Source organism: Ovis canadensis, chromosome 15, assembly GCF_042477335.2.
Source record: "Ovis canadensis isolate MfBH-ARS-UI-01 breed Bighorn chromosome 15, ARS-UI_OviCan_v2, whole genome shotgun sequence".
In the NCBI taxonomy this organism is placed as follows: Eukaryota; Metazoa; Chordata; class Mammalia; order Artiodactyla; family Bovidae; genus Ovis; species Ovis canadensis.
In genome coordinates this window covers 88,294,200-88,310,155 of record NC_091259.1, presented here as the reverse complement: position 1 = coordinate 88,310,155, position 15,956 = coordinate 88,294,200, and the positions used below count along the sequence as shown (strand labels likewise).

The window sequence follows — 15,956 nt, the reverse complement described above, 5'->3', positions numbered from 1 at the left end:
CTTCTACAATAATAATAATGGCACCAGTAACAGCCGCTGTGAAGTCTGATTATGCTTGCTTTGTGCCAAGAGCTGCCGCGGGCATTTTGCCTGCCTCAGAACCCCCAATTCCAGCCCCCAGCTCTCCAGCAGTCCTCCCATAGGTACCACTGTAAGGTAGGTGCTGTTGTTACCACAACTTAGAGAAGGAAAGGGAGGTTCAGAGAGGCCAAGCAACTCGCTCAAGGTAGCCCAGGGCAGTGTTCACGTCCACTCTCGGAGCTCAATCTGACTACCTCTGCAAGGAAATCCGTGTCACTCTGCCTCCCTCGGAAAACTCTGCTCCCCAACTGCACAGTTCAAAACCCCACCCGCCGCCGCCCCCGCCCCCGCCCCCGCCCCCGCCCCCGCCCCGGGATCGCGGTCAGCGCGCTGCGGCCGGCCGAGTTGTTCTTTGATGTGGCCGAGGATGCAGAGAGGGCTGCCTGGTTCTCCTGAGGGGCCGGGGCAGAGGCTAGGGGCAGGGAGGTGGGTGGACATTTTAGGCGCAGGGCCATGTGCCGGGGAGGGTGTCTGGGTATTCGGGATCGAGTCACGTGCTCGTGAAACTCGACCTAGGGGCAGGGTTTGGGCAGGGAACCCCCGCCCCCAGCTCGGGGCGCAGCCCCGGACGGGCGTCAATACAGCTGTTGGCTCGTTCGTCGGTGCACCTCGTCCTAGCCTCGCCGCGCGCACTGGGAGCCGCCCGGAGGCGTCGTGCCCCCCCGCCCCGACCTCCTCCAATGGAACAGGGGCGGTGAGAGCCCCAGACGGAACCTCCGAGGCCGCGAGCGCCGGGACGGTCCCGAGCTGGGCCCGCCGGACGCCGGGCACCGGACACCAGACGCCGACGGGTCCGCGGCCACGCGAGGCGCGTCTGCCCGGGTCAGAGGTGAGCGGCCGGCGGGGCTGGGCTGGGGGGTCCCCGAGAGCCGGGGCTCCCCGGGTGGCTCCTGCCGGTTCTTCCAGGCGCCCCAAGAAACCCTGTCACCTGAGCGCGCGGCTCCCGCCCCTTCGGTCGGGCCCTCTGCGCCCTCTCCGGCGGCCCTCCCTCCGCTCTGAGCCACACTCGCGTCGGAGGCCGTGCGCACCTGCGGGCGCGCCCGAAGGCCCAGGCCCATTTCACAGATGGGAATACTGAGGCTCCCGGGGGCAGGCACTCGCGCCTCCCCACCCCCCACCCCTCCCACCGGGCCGGGCTCTGCGGCCCGGCCCGCCCCTCTCCTCTGCGATTTCCTCGGGCTCTCCTTCCCCCAGTCCCGGCCGCTCTCCGCCCCGGCGCCGCCCGCGTGCTGTCCCCTCCCGCGGCGGCGGCCGTGCCCGAGGCTGGGGCGGGGGCAGGGCGGGGGGAGCGCGGGCGGCTTGTCTGCCTCTGGTAAACACGCCCGCCCGCCAGCCCCTCCGCCGCCCAGGCCCTTATTGAGTCAGCGGCCGCCGGACTTCCTGCGGGAACCCGAGCCCCCTCCCCGGACAGGAGAGGACGGGCGGGCGCCTCGGGTGAGCGGGGGGCGCGGGGGGCGCGGAGGGCCCGCCTGGGCCGCCTTCCACGTGGCAGCTGCCCGCCGGGGGCGAGAGCCCGCGGGCACTTGGGTCGCCCGGCGCGGGAAGGGGCAGGGCCCGCGGGAGCCCGGCCCCGGGGGAGAGGAGTGGTCTCCCCGGGGCCACGGGAAGACGGAGGGAGGCAGGGGGTTGTCCCGGGGCTGCCATCGGACTTCCCCTTCCTCATCCTGCTCGCCTCGGGGGTTCCTTCCTGGAGCTGGAGGCTGGCTGGCAGCCGGCGGCGGCTTCAGAGCGCGCCCTGCCCCTGGCTGACCTCTGGGGACTCCGGGAAGCGCGGGTTTGGACGCCCGGAGCCGGGCACCGCGTGCCTGGGCCTCGGTGGAGAAGCCTGGAGGCGCGCCAGGAGTCCGTGGCGCGCAGACAGGACCTTCCGGTCCCTGATAGTGACCCGGGGGGCGGGGGGGACCCCAGAGCCTTCGGCGCTGCCCGTGCGCCCAGAGCCAGCCCAGCGGGGCCCGCTGGGAAGCCCAGGACGCGATGGGGGCCACCGTGAAGGGCGTCCCCTCGTAGCGGGCGGGCTCAAGGGGGATCTCTAGAGCCCCCACGATAAAGAGTGCTTCTCGGGGTCCCCTGGGTGCTTGGCTCAGTCCCCTGTGCCCCAGCAGGCTGGCCACCGGGATGGCCCCCACGCTGGAGCAGGCGTACCGGCGGCGCTGGTGGATGGCGTGCACCGCGGTGCTGGAGAACCTCTTCTTCTCCGCCGTGCTCCTGGGCTGGAGCTCCCTGCTGATCATGCTCAAGAACGAGGGCTTCTACTCCAGCGTGTGCTCAGGTACCCCGAGGAGGGACCAGCGGGGCGGCACACGGGGAGGGGGTGGGGGGGGGAGCGGGGGCGCCATTGGAGGCTGGAGACCGAGCTCCCCCAGGGGCTTGGGCACCCCCACGTCTCCTCCAAACTTTCTCTAGAGAAGAACCCACTAACCGAATTCCGTTTGCACTGAAACCCAAGCTTCCTGCCGGCAGCCAGGTTCTGGGTGGGAGCCTTTGGCAATCTCAGGCCTAGGGCAAGGCGCGCTGCAGCTGCTAGCTGAGTGAGGGTTTTCTTGCTGGGGCTGTTGTCAGGCTGAAGGAGGCAAAGGTGGGTATTCAAGCTGGATTTGATCGTCAAGGTGGTGGTGGGGTTGGTGTACCTCCTTTTCCAGGCCCTTGGAGGCCTCAAGTCACCTCTTATACAAAGTTAGTAGCCTCGTTTCCTCTAGGGCCCCAGCTCATGGGGATCTCTGTTTCCCATTTTGGTCCCCTGGGCTTTGTATGAGGGGCCCTGAAGGCTGGAGTGACAATTCTAGCAATCTTGGGAACCCTGGCTGTCTTCAAGTGCCCAGAGACAAGGAGTTGCCCCGCCTGCTGCCTGGGAGTTGAGTTTCTCCTCCCGTCTGACACGGGGATCTTTCTTTTTTGGGAAGGAGGGCGCTGAGCTGACAGGCTCAGCCCAAGGAGCTGGAGGGATGTGGATGGAGTTTGGCCCTGGCCTGCTTATCCTCTTCCTCCAAACGCCTGGCTGAGGAACTGGCTTTGGAAGAGGGCCAGCTTGGGTTAGAATCCCAGGAGCTGGCTGACATTGGCAAGGTCTCTAAAGCGCTGAGCGCTTCCTGGGTGGCACTAGTGGTCAAGAGCCCGCCTGCCAATACAGGACACACAAGAGGCGAGGGTTTGATACCTGGTTGGGAAGATCCGCTGGAGGAGGGCATGGTGACCCACTCCAGTATTCTTGCCTGGAGAATCCCGAGGACAGAGGAGCTTGGCGGGCCACAGTCCATGGGGTCGCATAGAGTCGGGCATGGCTGTAGAGAGCACGAACACAGGCTAAACCATTGAGCTTTAGACGCCTGCTCTGCAAAGTGGAAGAAGGGCAGTGTCTATGCAGTGAGAGGGGACAGTACGTGATCCGTGTGAGTGTCCTTCCTGGCTTCTCGCAGCTCCTGACTCTGGTCCCTGCAGCCTGCCTTGGCTGTGAGAGAAAACCATTGCCTTCGTGGAGCTGGAGCTGGGGCTCCCTTGATTTCTGCACCCTCTCAGCTCCAACCCCTTGCCCGACTAATCCGTAAGCGGCAGGTTGGGTGCAGGATGCGTGGGCATGCACAGCCTGATGGGGGGCCCGAGGAAGTGGGGATTCAAGCTGGCAGCTGGTTAGGAGGGGCAGGCTGGGTCAGGAGGCGCTGGCTTGGGGTGGCGTGCTGGGCATCCTAGGGTGGCTGGGAGAATCAGGCAGAGGGCCGGGGCATCCCTGTGCCAGGGGAGACCAGGAGTCCACGTCTGTGCCGAGCTGTTTGCCCTGGATACCGGGGAGACCTGCCCTTTGCTGCCTCCTGGCCTTAATGCCTGTCTCTGCCAGTCCAGTGGCTTCTTCCAGCCCTCTGCACCTGTTTTTTTTTTTTAATCAACTTTATTGAAGATTAATTTATATCAAGCATTCTGATGAGGTTGGACAAATTTACGCACGTCAGGAACCATCATCATATTCAATATTTAGAATATTTCTGTCACCTGCAAAACTCCTTCCCTTTTGCTGCCCATTGTCCAGCAAAAATATGGATAGAGGTTGATTAAGATAGAAGTCTCATAGCTTACAATTCACCCAGTGAAAGTACACAAGTTGGGGCTTCCTGGGTGGTCCAGTGGTTAAGAATCCGTCTACCAATGCAGGGGACATAGGTTCCATCCTTGGTCCAGGACGATCCCGCATACCGTAGGGCAGATGAGCCCGCAGGCTGCAGCTGCTGAAGCCTGCACACTCTAGAGCCTCTGCTCCCCAGAAGAGAAGCCACCGCAGAGAGAAGCCTGCACGGCCGCCAGAGCAGCCCCTGTCCACCACAGCCAGAGGAGGCCCCTGTCTACCGCAGCCAGAGCAGGTCCCTGTCCACCGCAGCCAGAGGAGGCCCCTGTCCACCACAGCCAGAGGAGGCCCGCGTGCAGCCGTGAGGACCCAGCATGGCCAGGAAAGGAAAAGGATACACGTTAATGGTTTCTAATTTATTCAGAGTTGTTCCAGCATCACCACAACCACTTTTAGAACATTTTCTTTGCCCCCTAAAGTCACCCTGGACCCAACAGCAGTGCCCACTCCTCCCTGCCTCTTCTTTCACCCCCAGTACGAGGCACCCCTCATCTCCGTTCTGTTACAGGTTTGCTATGACAGACACAGACTTGCTTATTCTGAACATTGCGTGTAAATCGCATCTTACAACAGATGATCTTGTGTTAGGGTTCATTTCAGTCCAGTTCAGTCGCTCAGTCGTGTCCGACTCTTTGTGACCCCATGAATGGCAGCACGCCAGGCCTCCCTGTCCATCACCATCTCCCGGAGTTCACTCAGACTCGCGTCCATCGAGTCCGTGATGCCATCCAGCCATCTCATCCTCGGTCGTCCCGTTCTCCTCCTGCCCCCAATCCCTCCCAGCATCAGAATCTTTTCTAATGAGTCAACTCTTCACATGAGGTGGCCAAACTACTGGAGCTTCAGCTTTAGCATCATTCCTTCCAAAGAAATCCCAGGACTGATCTCCTTCAGAATGGACTGGTTGGATCTCCTTGCAGTCCAAGGGACTCTCAAGATTCTTCTCCAACACCACACTTCAAAAGCATCAATTCTTCAGCGCTCAGCTTTCTTCACAGTCCAACTCTCACATCCATACATGACTACTGGAAAAACCATAGCCTTGACTAGACGGAGCTTTGTTGACAAGGTAATGTCTCTGCTTTTAAATTTGCTATCTAGGTTGGTCATAACTTTCCTTCCAAGGAGTAAGCATCTTTTAATTTCATGGCTGCAGTCACCATCTGCAGTGATTTGGAGCCCCCCCAAAATAAAGTCTGACACTGTTCCCACTGTTTCCCCATCCATTTCCCATGAAGTGATGGGACCAGATGCCATGATCTTCGTTTTCTGAATGTTGAGCTTTAGGCCAACGTTTTCACTCTCCTCTTTCACTTTCATCAGGAGGCTTTTTAGCTCCTGTTAGCATGATGTTTTCAAGGTTCTTTCGTGTTGGCAAAGGTATCAAGATGTGGTTCTCTTCCAAGTCCTTTGCCACCACGTTTTATTTCTCCCTACCACAGTTGCTAGACATCGGGTTGTTTCCATTTGGGCCTGTTATGGCGATGCGCCTGTGGACACTCATGCGTAAGTCCTGGGTGGACATGTGCTTTCCTTCCGTGTGGAGTTGCTGGGCCATAGGGTAACTCTGACACTTGGGGAACTGCAGGCTGCTTGCCGTTTTCCGTTCCTATTGGCAGTGCACGAGTTCCAGCTGCTCCATATCCCAGACAATGTTTGTTATTTCTCACCTGGTTTATTGTGGACGTTGCTATCTTTCTGTGGTTTTGATGTGCATTTCCCTAGCGGCTACGGAGAAGGCAGTGGCACCCCACTCCAGTGCTCTTGCCTGGAATATCCCAGGGACGGGGGAGCCTGGTGGGCTGCCATCTATGGGGTCACACAGAGTCGGACTCGACTGAAGCGATTTAGCAGCAGCAGCGGCTGATGACGCTTGAGCATCTTTCTCATGTACTTCTCGGCCACTAATGTATCTTTTCTTGGAGACATCCATTTAGGTCCGCTCCCCATTTTTGAAGTGGGTTATATTTATTCCTGAGTTATAAGAGTTCCTTGTATTCTAGGTACAAGGCCCTTACCAGATATAGGAGCTTCCCTAGGGATGTTGCAGGGCACCGGCTCTGGGGTGTGTGGGCTCCTGGGCTTTGGAGCACGGTCTCCATAGTCACCGCGCACACCGGCCTCGGGCTCCTCGCAGGTGGGATCTTCCATGCCCAGGGATCGAACGCGTGTCTTCTGCGTTGGCAGGCAGATTCTTTACCCCTGACTCACCAGAGAAGCCCTGTCTTCACGTTCTTTATAGTGTTCTTCGGAGCACGGAACTTTTTTTTGTCTAACTGAAGTAGAGCTGATTTACAGTGCTTTGTTCTTTTCTGGTGTACAGCAAAGTGATGCAGTTTTATCTGTTAATACATACACATGCATATATATAATTATTTTTCATATTTTTTCCATGATGGCTTATTACAGGATATTCAATATATAGTTCCCTGTGCTATGCGGTAGGTCCTTGTTGTTTATCTGTTTTGTAGATAACAGTTTGTAGCTGCTAATCCCACACTCTTAATCTCTCCCTCTCCTCGCTCCCCCATTCCCCTTTGGTAACCTGAAATCTGGTTTATGGTAACCATAAATTTGGTCTGGAGCATGAAAGGTTTTAATACTGGTGAAGTCCAAGCTATCTTTTCTTTTGACGTCTGTGCTTTGGTGTCATGTTTAAGAAACCATCGCCTCATCTAAGATCACAAAGATTCCCATCTGTGCTTTCTTCTAGGAGGTTTACAGTTTCAGCTGATGCATTTAGAGTTCTAAGCCAGTTGAACTTACTTTTGTGGGCGGTGTCCGGTCGCCATCCGGTGTTCCCGGTTGCCCAGACGTGAGCGTGTGTTGGAGCCCGGTTCCTTGGGGTCACCAGCGGTCGCCAGAGTGAGCCCTCCTTGTTTTAGAACTTTATGAGCACTCTGATAAGCGGGCGCAGCAGGGCTCTCTTTCACGCAGAGGACTTCAGCCTCCAGACGGCTGGCTCCTGGGGGCTGCCACACCTGCCGCTCTGCCCAGCGCACCTGCTTTCTGCTTCCTGAAGCTTCTCTCGACAGGGTCCCAAGAACACAGACTCGGGCCGGGACTCTGCGTCCCCACTGTGAGTGGGAGGAGACAGCGTGGCTGCCGTGCTGCTCTGCGCTGCTTGGCTGACTGCGGCCAGTTACTCACCTTTCTTAATGTTGTTGTTGTTGAATCGCTGCGTCATGTCCCCCTCTTTTTTGACCCCATGGACCGTAGCCCACCAAGCTCCTCTGTCCGTGGGATTTCCCAGGGAAGAATCCTGGAGTGGGTTGCCGTTTCCTTCTCCAGGGGATCTTCCCGACCCAGGGATCGAATCCACGTCTCCTGCATTGCAGGCAGATTCTTTACCACTGAGCCGCCCGGGGAGCCCACTAATATCTGCATTACCCTGTGTATAAAGTAGGACCGCCAGTCCCTACCTCTCGAGGCTGCTGGGAAAGTGAAATGAGAGCCAGCATACAAATTTCAGACGCCAGGTGCGCTTTCTTATTTTGTTCTGCGCCCTGCTCTCCCAGCATTTTCTGTGTGACCCTAGGCGAGTTCCGTAGCCTCTCTGGATCTCTACGCCTAAGTCTGTACAGTGGAGTGGACAACCCTTATCCCTCTTGCTTCAGGGAAATGACGTGAGGACCAGTGATGCCGTTTAACAGATGTTGAGTTCATTATCAAGGCACTTATTAGCATTGGCTTTGGGGTGCCCTGACCACCCCTTTCTTTCTTCTCAGCTTTGGTGGATGGCTCACCCACCGCAGGGGCATCGCAGCTGAAGGGGACTCTGTTACTCAGAAGGTAGGCAGAGGCGACTCAGTTGATGCCACACAACTGCGTATGCCGCATAAATGCCACAATATGAACAGCAGCCAGCGCTCACCAAGCACTGACTGTTTGCTGGTGAGATCTTTAGAGCTCGCACAATGTTGTGAGGCCCTCACGACAGCTCTGCGTTTGTAGTAGAGCAAGCTGGAACTTCTCTGGTGGTCCAGCGGCTCAGACTCCGTGCTTCCAAAGCAGGGAGTCTGGGTTCAACCCCTGGTCGGGGAACTAGATCTCAAATACTGCAACTAATGCTGCCGCTAAATACCTCTTATGCCACAGCTAAGACCTGGCACAGCCAGACGAAATGGAGCCCGGAGGGCTATATATAGTCCACGGGGTTGCAAAGAGTCGGACTTGACTGAGCACACAAGCACAAAATAAATGTTAAAAACAAAGAGGAGAAAGCTGAAGCTCAGAGATGGTAAGTAACTTGCCTCAGGTCACACAGCGAACAAACAAGGAGCAGAGTGAGTGTTCAGCCTCAGCTCAGACCCCAGAACCTTTTCCCCTGGCCTTTAGCCCAAGAGTCCTCCTGTGGGAGTCCTGGTACAGATAAGACAGCCAGCCAGAGCCCAGACCTGTGGGTGTTTGGGACTGTGGCTGCGTCAGCTGCAGGATGGCGAATCTTGGGGCTGGGGGAGGGGTGACGGTGAGGAAGGGCTCACAGACCCGGGAGACAGAGAGAATGGGATCTTTCTGTGAGTATTGTGTGTGCGCACAGCAGTCCGTGCAGCCATCCTCTCCTACAGCTGCAACCGCTGAACCCATTTCACAGATGGGATAACAGAGCCTCAGGGTTTCAGCCGCACAGCTAGTGGAGCCAGAAGCAACCATCCCCTTCCCCAGTGTTTCCCAGACCGCTCATGTGCAGTTCACCGGCCTGATTCTACATTTCTGTGTGCCATAGGTACCATTATTTACTTCCTATTTCCTTTTACATCAGTCCACTTAAAAAGCCTCATGAAAACAAAGAAAAACAAAGTTTTAAAAGCCTCATTTTCTTTTCCTTTGTTAAATTATTTTTTTGTTGGAGTATATATAGTTGCTTAACAAGGTTGTGTTAGTTTCCGATGTACAGCGAAATGAATCAGCTGTACGTAATACTAAAAGGCCTCATTTTATTCACTTACTTTTGGCCACGCTGCATGTGGGATCCTAGTTCCCCAACCAGGGATGGAACCCACACGCCCTGCGCTGGAAGAGCAGAGCTGTCACCGCTGGACCACCAAGGAAGCCCCCTAAAAAAGCCTCAGTTTAGAGTGTGATGCTCTTGGAACCTTGGGCTTGACGCTACTCACAGCTGCACATGGTACATATGTGTCTCTTTGCTGTTGTGCAGTCACCAAGTCGTGTCTGACTCTTTGTGACCTGGTAGACTGCCAGGTCTGTCCTGCGCTGTCTCCTGGAGCTTGCTCAAACTCATGTCCATCGAGTCGGTGATGCCATCCAACCGTCTCATCTCTGTCGCCCCCTTCTCCTCCCGCCCTCAGTCTTTCCCAGCATCAGGGTCTTTTCTGATGAGTCGACTCTTGGCATCAGGTTGCCCGTCTGTCTTGGGTGGCCCTGCATGGCATGGCTCGTAGCTGTACTGAGTTACACAAGCCCCTTTCCCAGGACGAGGCTGTGACCCATGAAGGGATATGTGTTTACATATGTATAGGTATGTACATGTATCTGTTTAATATACTTTTAAATAACTAATAACTATAAAAAAGATACACTTTCAAATAACTAACAACTGTGAGTCAGGTACAGTTAACCCTTGAACAGCACAGGTTTGAACCGTTCAGGATTGTTTTCAGTAGTAAATCATACAAGGTTGCACACTTCCTGATGGGTTGAATCTGCAGCTGCAGAAACGCAGATACGGAGGGACCCCGAGCAGGTCGGGCTGACTCAATTGCAGGCAGGTGTCCTCGCAGAGGACGGGTTGAGGCCCCAGCCCCCTGCGGCTCAAGAGCCCGCGGCGCCTGTAAACCCAGCTTGAGCGCACACATGCCGGGCATACCACACTTGGGAAACAGTTTCCTCTGACTTCAGAGCCCGACTCGAGCATTAACTTCCTGCGTGCGTTTCTTTCACCGCACCTCATGCTTCACTTGTCTATAGAATGGGGGAAATTAGATTTCAGAGACCTCTCCTGTTGTAACCGACACAGACAGAGGTCTAAGAGGTCCTTGCATCCTGGGCTGGCTCCCCTCTTGGTTCAGAAGTCTGGCTTAATCTAAAACAGTGGTATAAACAAACTCATTTACAAAACAGAAATAGAGTCGTATATGTAGAAAACAAACTCACCATTACCAGGGTGAAAGGGTTGGCAGGGGGTAAATTGGAGATTGGAATCGATTTATACACAATATTATATATAAAATAGATAACTAACAAGGAGCAGGGAACTCAACTCAATGCTCTGTAATGACCTATATGGAAAAAGACTAAAACTAAAGCGTGGATATATGTATATGTATAGCTGATTCACTTTGTTATACAGCAGAAACTAACTCAATTATACTGCCATAAAAAGTACATTATAAAAAGAAAGTTCTGGCTTTATCCATCCAGGAGCTAGCTCCTGTGAGTCAAACTCACAAGAGGCGGACCGACTGAAACCAGAGAAGTGAATGCATTAATGGACCTTCAGTTATTTGCTATCCACTGGGCTAGAATTCTCCGCCCACGGAAGAACACATGTCCTTGCCAGCACAAGCGTTGGCTTTGGAAACTTACTAAGTTGCTCTGTTCGGGAGAGAGCAGCCCAGTGGAGCAACCAGGAAGTGCTGACTTTGGAGAAGGTCTTGAGCTGGAACTTGGCCTGCCTGTAAGAAGCTGTGTGACTTGCTTTGTTTCTCAGAGCTTCACCATCTATCTGTGAGGGTCACCGCACTCACTTCTTAGGGTTATGAAGATTAAATGATATACTATATGGAAAAGCCTGGCACAACGTTGATTAGCTGAGAGCTAGTGAGAGAAAGTATCATTTGATTGTGAAAGACTTAGGAGGCCCGTGTCTAATTCAGGGGCTGCAGACCCAGAGGCCTGGCAGTTAATGACAGTTGGGTGTTAATATCCAGCCGGGGAATACAGCTACTAATAGTACATTAGCTTTGTACGGTGGCGGATGGTAACTAGACATTGTCACGATCGTTCTGCAGTGTATGTAAATGTCAAATTACTGTGTTGTGCACGTGAAACTGATATATTATGTGTCAAGTATACTTCAATGAAAACCATAATAATAATTAGGCCAATCAGGGCAGCTACAGGATGGTGAATGGTGGAGAGCTAGCAGAGAGGTGACTTAGAGAGGGCAGGCCCTGACGAGAAGGAGTGGCCGCCACTCACCTCCAGCAGTGGCCAGATCTTCTGACATGATAAAGAAAAGCCAGACTTTGGGATTTTTAGATGATAGCTTCTGATTTTAAACTGGCACCCGGGGACTTCCCTAGTTGTCCAGTGGCTCAGACGCCGCCGCACCTTCAATGCAGGGGCGTCAGGTTCAATGACTGGTCAGAGAGCTAGATCCCACATGTCGTCACCAAGGTCCGGTTGCAGCTAAAAGTAAATGGCACCCAATTAAAATTTGCAAGCCAAGCACGATACCTGTAGGGTTCCCTGCTGGCCACCTCTTTGCAGCCTCTGGTCTAAATTATCGTTGCGTTTCTTCCTGTTTTACCTGCAGTCCGATCACACTGCTTGTAGTGTAGTAGATGTCACTGAGGTGTGTGGAGGCGGAAGGGGCAGGTGCAGAGCAGCCCAGCGGAGGAGTAGACAGTGACAATGACGATCACTAAATTCCGGGGCTGGCCCGAACCCAGAGGGGCTTCCCAGGTGGTGCTAATGGTGACAAGCTGCCTGCGGATGCAGGAGACGTAGCGAGGTGGGAGAGGCAGGCTCAGCCCCGGGGTCGAGAAGATCCCCGGGGAAGGGAACGGCCACCCGCTCCAGTGCGCTTGCCGGGAGAAGCCCATGAATGGAGGAGCCTGGGGGGCTACAGTCTGTGGGGTCGTACAGAGTCAGACACGACTGAAGCAACTTAGCAGCAGCAGCACCTGTTGCTCTTTGCAGTAACCCCCTACATACCACCGAGTTCTGTTCTGAGAGCATGTTCTAAAGTCTGTTAAGTCTATTAAGTAGGTCTTAAGTCTATTAAGTAGAGCATGTATTAAGAGAGCATGTTCTTAAGTCTCTTTGTTAGTAGGTCCAAAAACTTAGCCTAGGTACCCAACCAACACAGTCGGCTATGAAGTACTGTGTGTAATAGGTTTGTAATACTTGTCACACAAATAATACATAAAAAACAAACACAAAATAGAAAACGTTTTGAATGTTTGCAGTACAGGTGGCACCAGTGGTAAAGAACCTGTCTGCCCGTGCAGGAGGCATGAGAGACGTGGGTTCGATCTCTGGGTCGGGAAGATCCCCTGGAGGAGGGCATGGCAATCCACTCCAGTAGTCTTGTCTGGAAAACCCTGGTGGGCCACAGTCCATAGGGTTGCAAAGAGCTGAACACGGCTGGAAGTGACTTAGCACAGCACAGCGCTTGAAAAGTGCAGTACTACGGAACAACAGCTGGCACACAGGGGCTGGCATCGAGGGAACAGGCAAGAAAAGCTACCGACTGGAGGAGGGAGAAACGGCGGGAGACGGTGGAGCTGAAGGGTCATCAGCAGTAGGAGACAGAGGGCGAGCTGCAAGGTCATTCGTGCCTGAGATTTATGGAACGCACGTTTGCAACTTGAGGTTCATTTGTCGGGGACTTTCTGTATGTCAGCGACCTCTTGACTGTTGTCTAGTACAGACCCCGTGAGAGCTGAGAGCTGTCTCATTCACTGTGGGGTCTCCAGCACATGGAGGAGAGGCTCCCAGATTGTGGGCCACCACTGACCCCTTCATCAGCGGTTCCGGGAGCATCTTCTCGGGGCTCTTTGCGCCCCTTCTCCAACTGAATCTCCTAAGGAGGCTTGGTTAGCCGTTCTTCACTCCCTGTTTCAGGCAAGGGGCCCGCGCCTCAGAGAGAGGAAGGTAACTTGCCCAAGGTTGCACAGCCAGTGGGGGTTGGGGTGGGAATTCAGACACTGGTCTGTCTGCCCTCCAGGCGCACCCTGACTTTGCCCTTGGCCACGATGCCTAAGTGAAAAGAGGATGGAGGGGAGAGTCCCAGCCTCATGGTTCACTGAGCGTTGAATGAAGTGAAAACCCCTTCTTTCCCTCCCCATCAGCCTTTCTCACTCATCTGTCACAGCTCCCGGGTGGCATCTTACCTGGGGGATGCCACTGTCCTGTAGGGCAGTGCCATGCTCCAAATTCTGTATCTTGGTTTCCTCATCTGGAGAGTGGAGATAACTTTCTTAGCTAACTGCTGGGACTGTCCTGAGTTAATACAGTGGCCGTTGAGAATACGCCTAGAGCATGGTTAAATGCTCACAAATATTAGCTCTTGGAGGACTTTCCCGGAGGTCCAGTGGCTAAGACTCTATGCTCCTACTGCAGGGGGCCCAGGTTCAGTCCCCAGTCGGGGAACTGGAGCCAGCATGCCACAACTAAGACCCAGCACAGCCAAGCTAATTAATCTAAAAACGCGAGCTATCATTTTATCAGAGTGCACTTATGGGGAAAGGATCCTCTAAGTGTCAAGGGAATTCTTGTTACATCATTCGCACGTCACCCCCTGAAGCTGTCCCAGACTCATGGGGGCTTCCTGTTGAGGATCTGCCACCCCCTAACCTTGGACACTGAGTGAATATTTCAGTGCAGTAAATACTTTGATGTGTGTTATCCTGCTGGAGCTAGTCGAGGCCTCAGGTTGGATGTATGACCCCCCGGGTGATAAACCGCATGCCTGCCCACTCAGTCGCGTCTGACTCTTTGCGACTGCGTGGACTGTAGCCCACCAGGCTCCTCTGTCCATGGAATTCTCCAGGCAAGAATATTGGAGCGGGTAGCCTGTCCCTATTCCAGGGGATCTTCCTGACACAGAGATCAAACCCAGGTCTCCTTCATTGGCAGGCAGATTCTTTACCACTGAGCCACCAGGAAAGCCCAATAGCTGTCGCTGCCATTTATGGAGCCCCTTCCCCATCACAGTAGGTATGATTCCAAAGTCCCCCGGTCAGCAGGCAAGCAGAGGCCCGGGCACTGGAGGGCTGGACCCCTGAGCCCAGCACGCGCTCCTGGGATGGCTCTCGCAGTCACGTGCTGCCTCTCCTCTCCCCTCCTCAGCTGAGAACACCACCAACACCACCCAGGACGAGCCGCACGGGTGGCCCAGCTGCAACCAGCAGGAAGAGATGCTCAACCTGGGCTTCACCATCGGCTCCTTTGTGCTCAGCGCCACCACCCTGCCGCTGGGGGTCCTCATGGACCGCTTCGGCCCCCGGCCCACGCGGCTGATGGGCAGGTGAGGTGGTTGGGCTGTGGGGGAGCTGGAAGGGGCTGCGGGGGGCTGGAGGGTGGGCTGGTGCTGCAGGGGGCGGGAAGCAACCGCTCCCCTTTCCCTGCTTCTCCGTAGTGCCTGCTTCGCTGCTTCCTGCTCCCTCATGGCCCTGGCCTCTTGGGACACCAAAGGTGAGACGTCTGGCATCTTGTGCCCCCACAGGAAGAAAATGGGTGGGATGAAGGTGGATGGCGCCCCAGCTCCTGCTTTTAGCCTCCCCCAGCTCCCCAGAGGCCCTCATCCGTCTCTCTCCCCTTCCCAGTTCTGTCTCCGCTGATATTCCTGGCACTGTCCATGAACGGTTTCGGTGGCATCTGCCTAACCTTCTCTTCACTCACAGTGAGTATGACAGGCCCTGACTTGGCAGCAAGGCTCCCAGGAGTGGGGTGGGTGGTAGGGGCTAGCAAGGGTGAAGGTGGAGAGGGACGCAGATCAAAGGCACGTACGTGTGTGTGTGTATCAGAGAAAGGTAGGTGTGAGGCTGTGTGTGTAGATGAGGCTGTCAGTGTGGATTCTGGGTGTGTGTGTATGTGTGTTTCCCAAGCCCATACATCTGTCGAACTCCATCCTAGGCACTGGGGCCATGGCACAGACAGAATTGATAATTTCCCCTTTCTGGAACTTTATGTTCAGGGGTTGGGGAACAGACAACCCTAAAAGCAAGTAAACTGATGCATGCTGTCCTGAATGCTGGAAAGAATAAACCTCGTGATGCGGAAGTGAGAGGGGCCCGCAGCTTGAGACTGAGGGTGTGTGTTTGCCGCGTGGTGTATGTACCGTGCGGTCCGAGGTAGGTTAATGTGTTTGTCGGTGTGTTAGACTGAACCATGCAATTGCCGACGCTTGACGGTGCTTGACTTTCAGAGGGCCCTTTTGCCTGGCTCGGCCTCGTATGGGGGTGCTTGGCATACGTCACTCTGAGTGTGTGTGTGTGTGTGTGTGTGTGTGTGTGTGTGTGTGTGAGCAGAAGGGATGGAGGCTTATGGGTAGCGTCCGTGGTGCTGGGAGGGGCTGCAGACTGGGCTGCCCCGGGCTGTTTGTCTTAGAGGAGAGCGCCTGACCGCCAGACTGGGTGTTCTGGCTGGATTTCACCGCACCCAACAGCTGCCTTTAATTCCAGCCCAGGACATTTCACAACTCCCTGAGGAAGCGGGTCCCCTCCTCCCCGCCGCGCTCCGCAGCCCCTCTTCCATTCCGTACAGCTTGGCTCGGGGCCCCGAAACCCTCCCCTCCCCTGCCGTTGGGGCCTGACCTCGAACCCTGCCCGGGGCCCAGGGGACGCCACGCCCCCGCCCCGCCGTTAGTAATCTCCAGCCAATGCTAGGGCCCGACTCTGGCCCCGCCCCACCCCGCCCCGCTGTTAGTAATTCTCCAGCCAATGGCAGGGTCGGATCCGGCCACGCCCCCGCCCCGTCGTTAGTAATCTCCAGCCAATGGCAGGGCCGGGTTCCTACCCGGGTCTCGGAGCTGGTTCTGCCGCTCGGATCCCGGCCTGAATTCCAGTGCAACGTT

The 15,956-nt window shown here is 55.5% G+C and overlaps 1 protein-coding gene across 26 annotated transcripts in view; it reads left to right on the top strand.

The window, feature by feature from the left end:
• The first annotated feature begins 423 nt into the window (after window positions 1-423).
• SLC43A1 (solute carrier family 43 member 1) overlaps window positions 424-15,956 on the top strand; it is a 30,104-nt gene continuing 14,571 nt past the window's right edge. For 3 of the 26 annotated variants that reach the window (XM_069554559.1, XM_069554560.1, XM_069554552.1), the window contains exons 1-6: window positions 1,347-1,515; window positions 2,184-2,350; window positions 14,018-14,098; window positions 14,231-14,408; window positions 14,520-14,575; window positions 14,707-14,783. In XM_069554559.1, the coding sequence (XP_069410660.1) occupies window positions 2,197-2,350; window positions 14,018-14,098; window positions 14,231-14,408; window positions 14,520-14,575; window positions 14,707-14,783 (546 nt within the window). In that variant the 5' untranslated portion in view covers window positions 1,347-1,515; window positions 2,184-2,196. Of the gene's footprint in view, window positions 911-1,082; window positions 1,516-2,089; window positions 2,351-4,221; window positions 5,262-6,905; window positions 7,058-7,920; window positions 7,985-9,501; window positions 9,672-10,573; window positions 10,830-14,017; window positions 14,099-14,230; window positions 14,409-14,519; window positions 14,576-14,706; window positions 14,784-15,956 lie in introns of those variants that run through there. The other 23 variants (XM_069554554.1, XM_069554576.1, XM_069554558.1 and 20 more) reach the window with 16 other exon arrangements.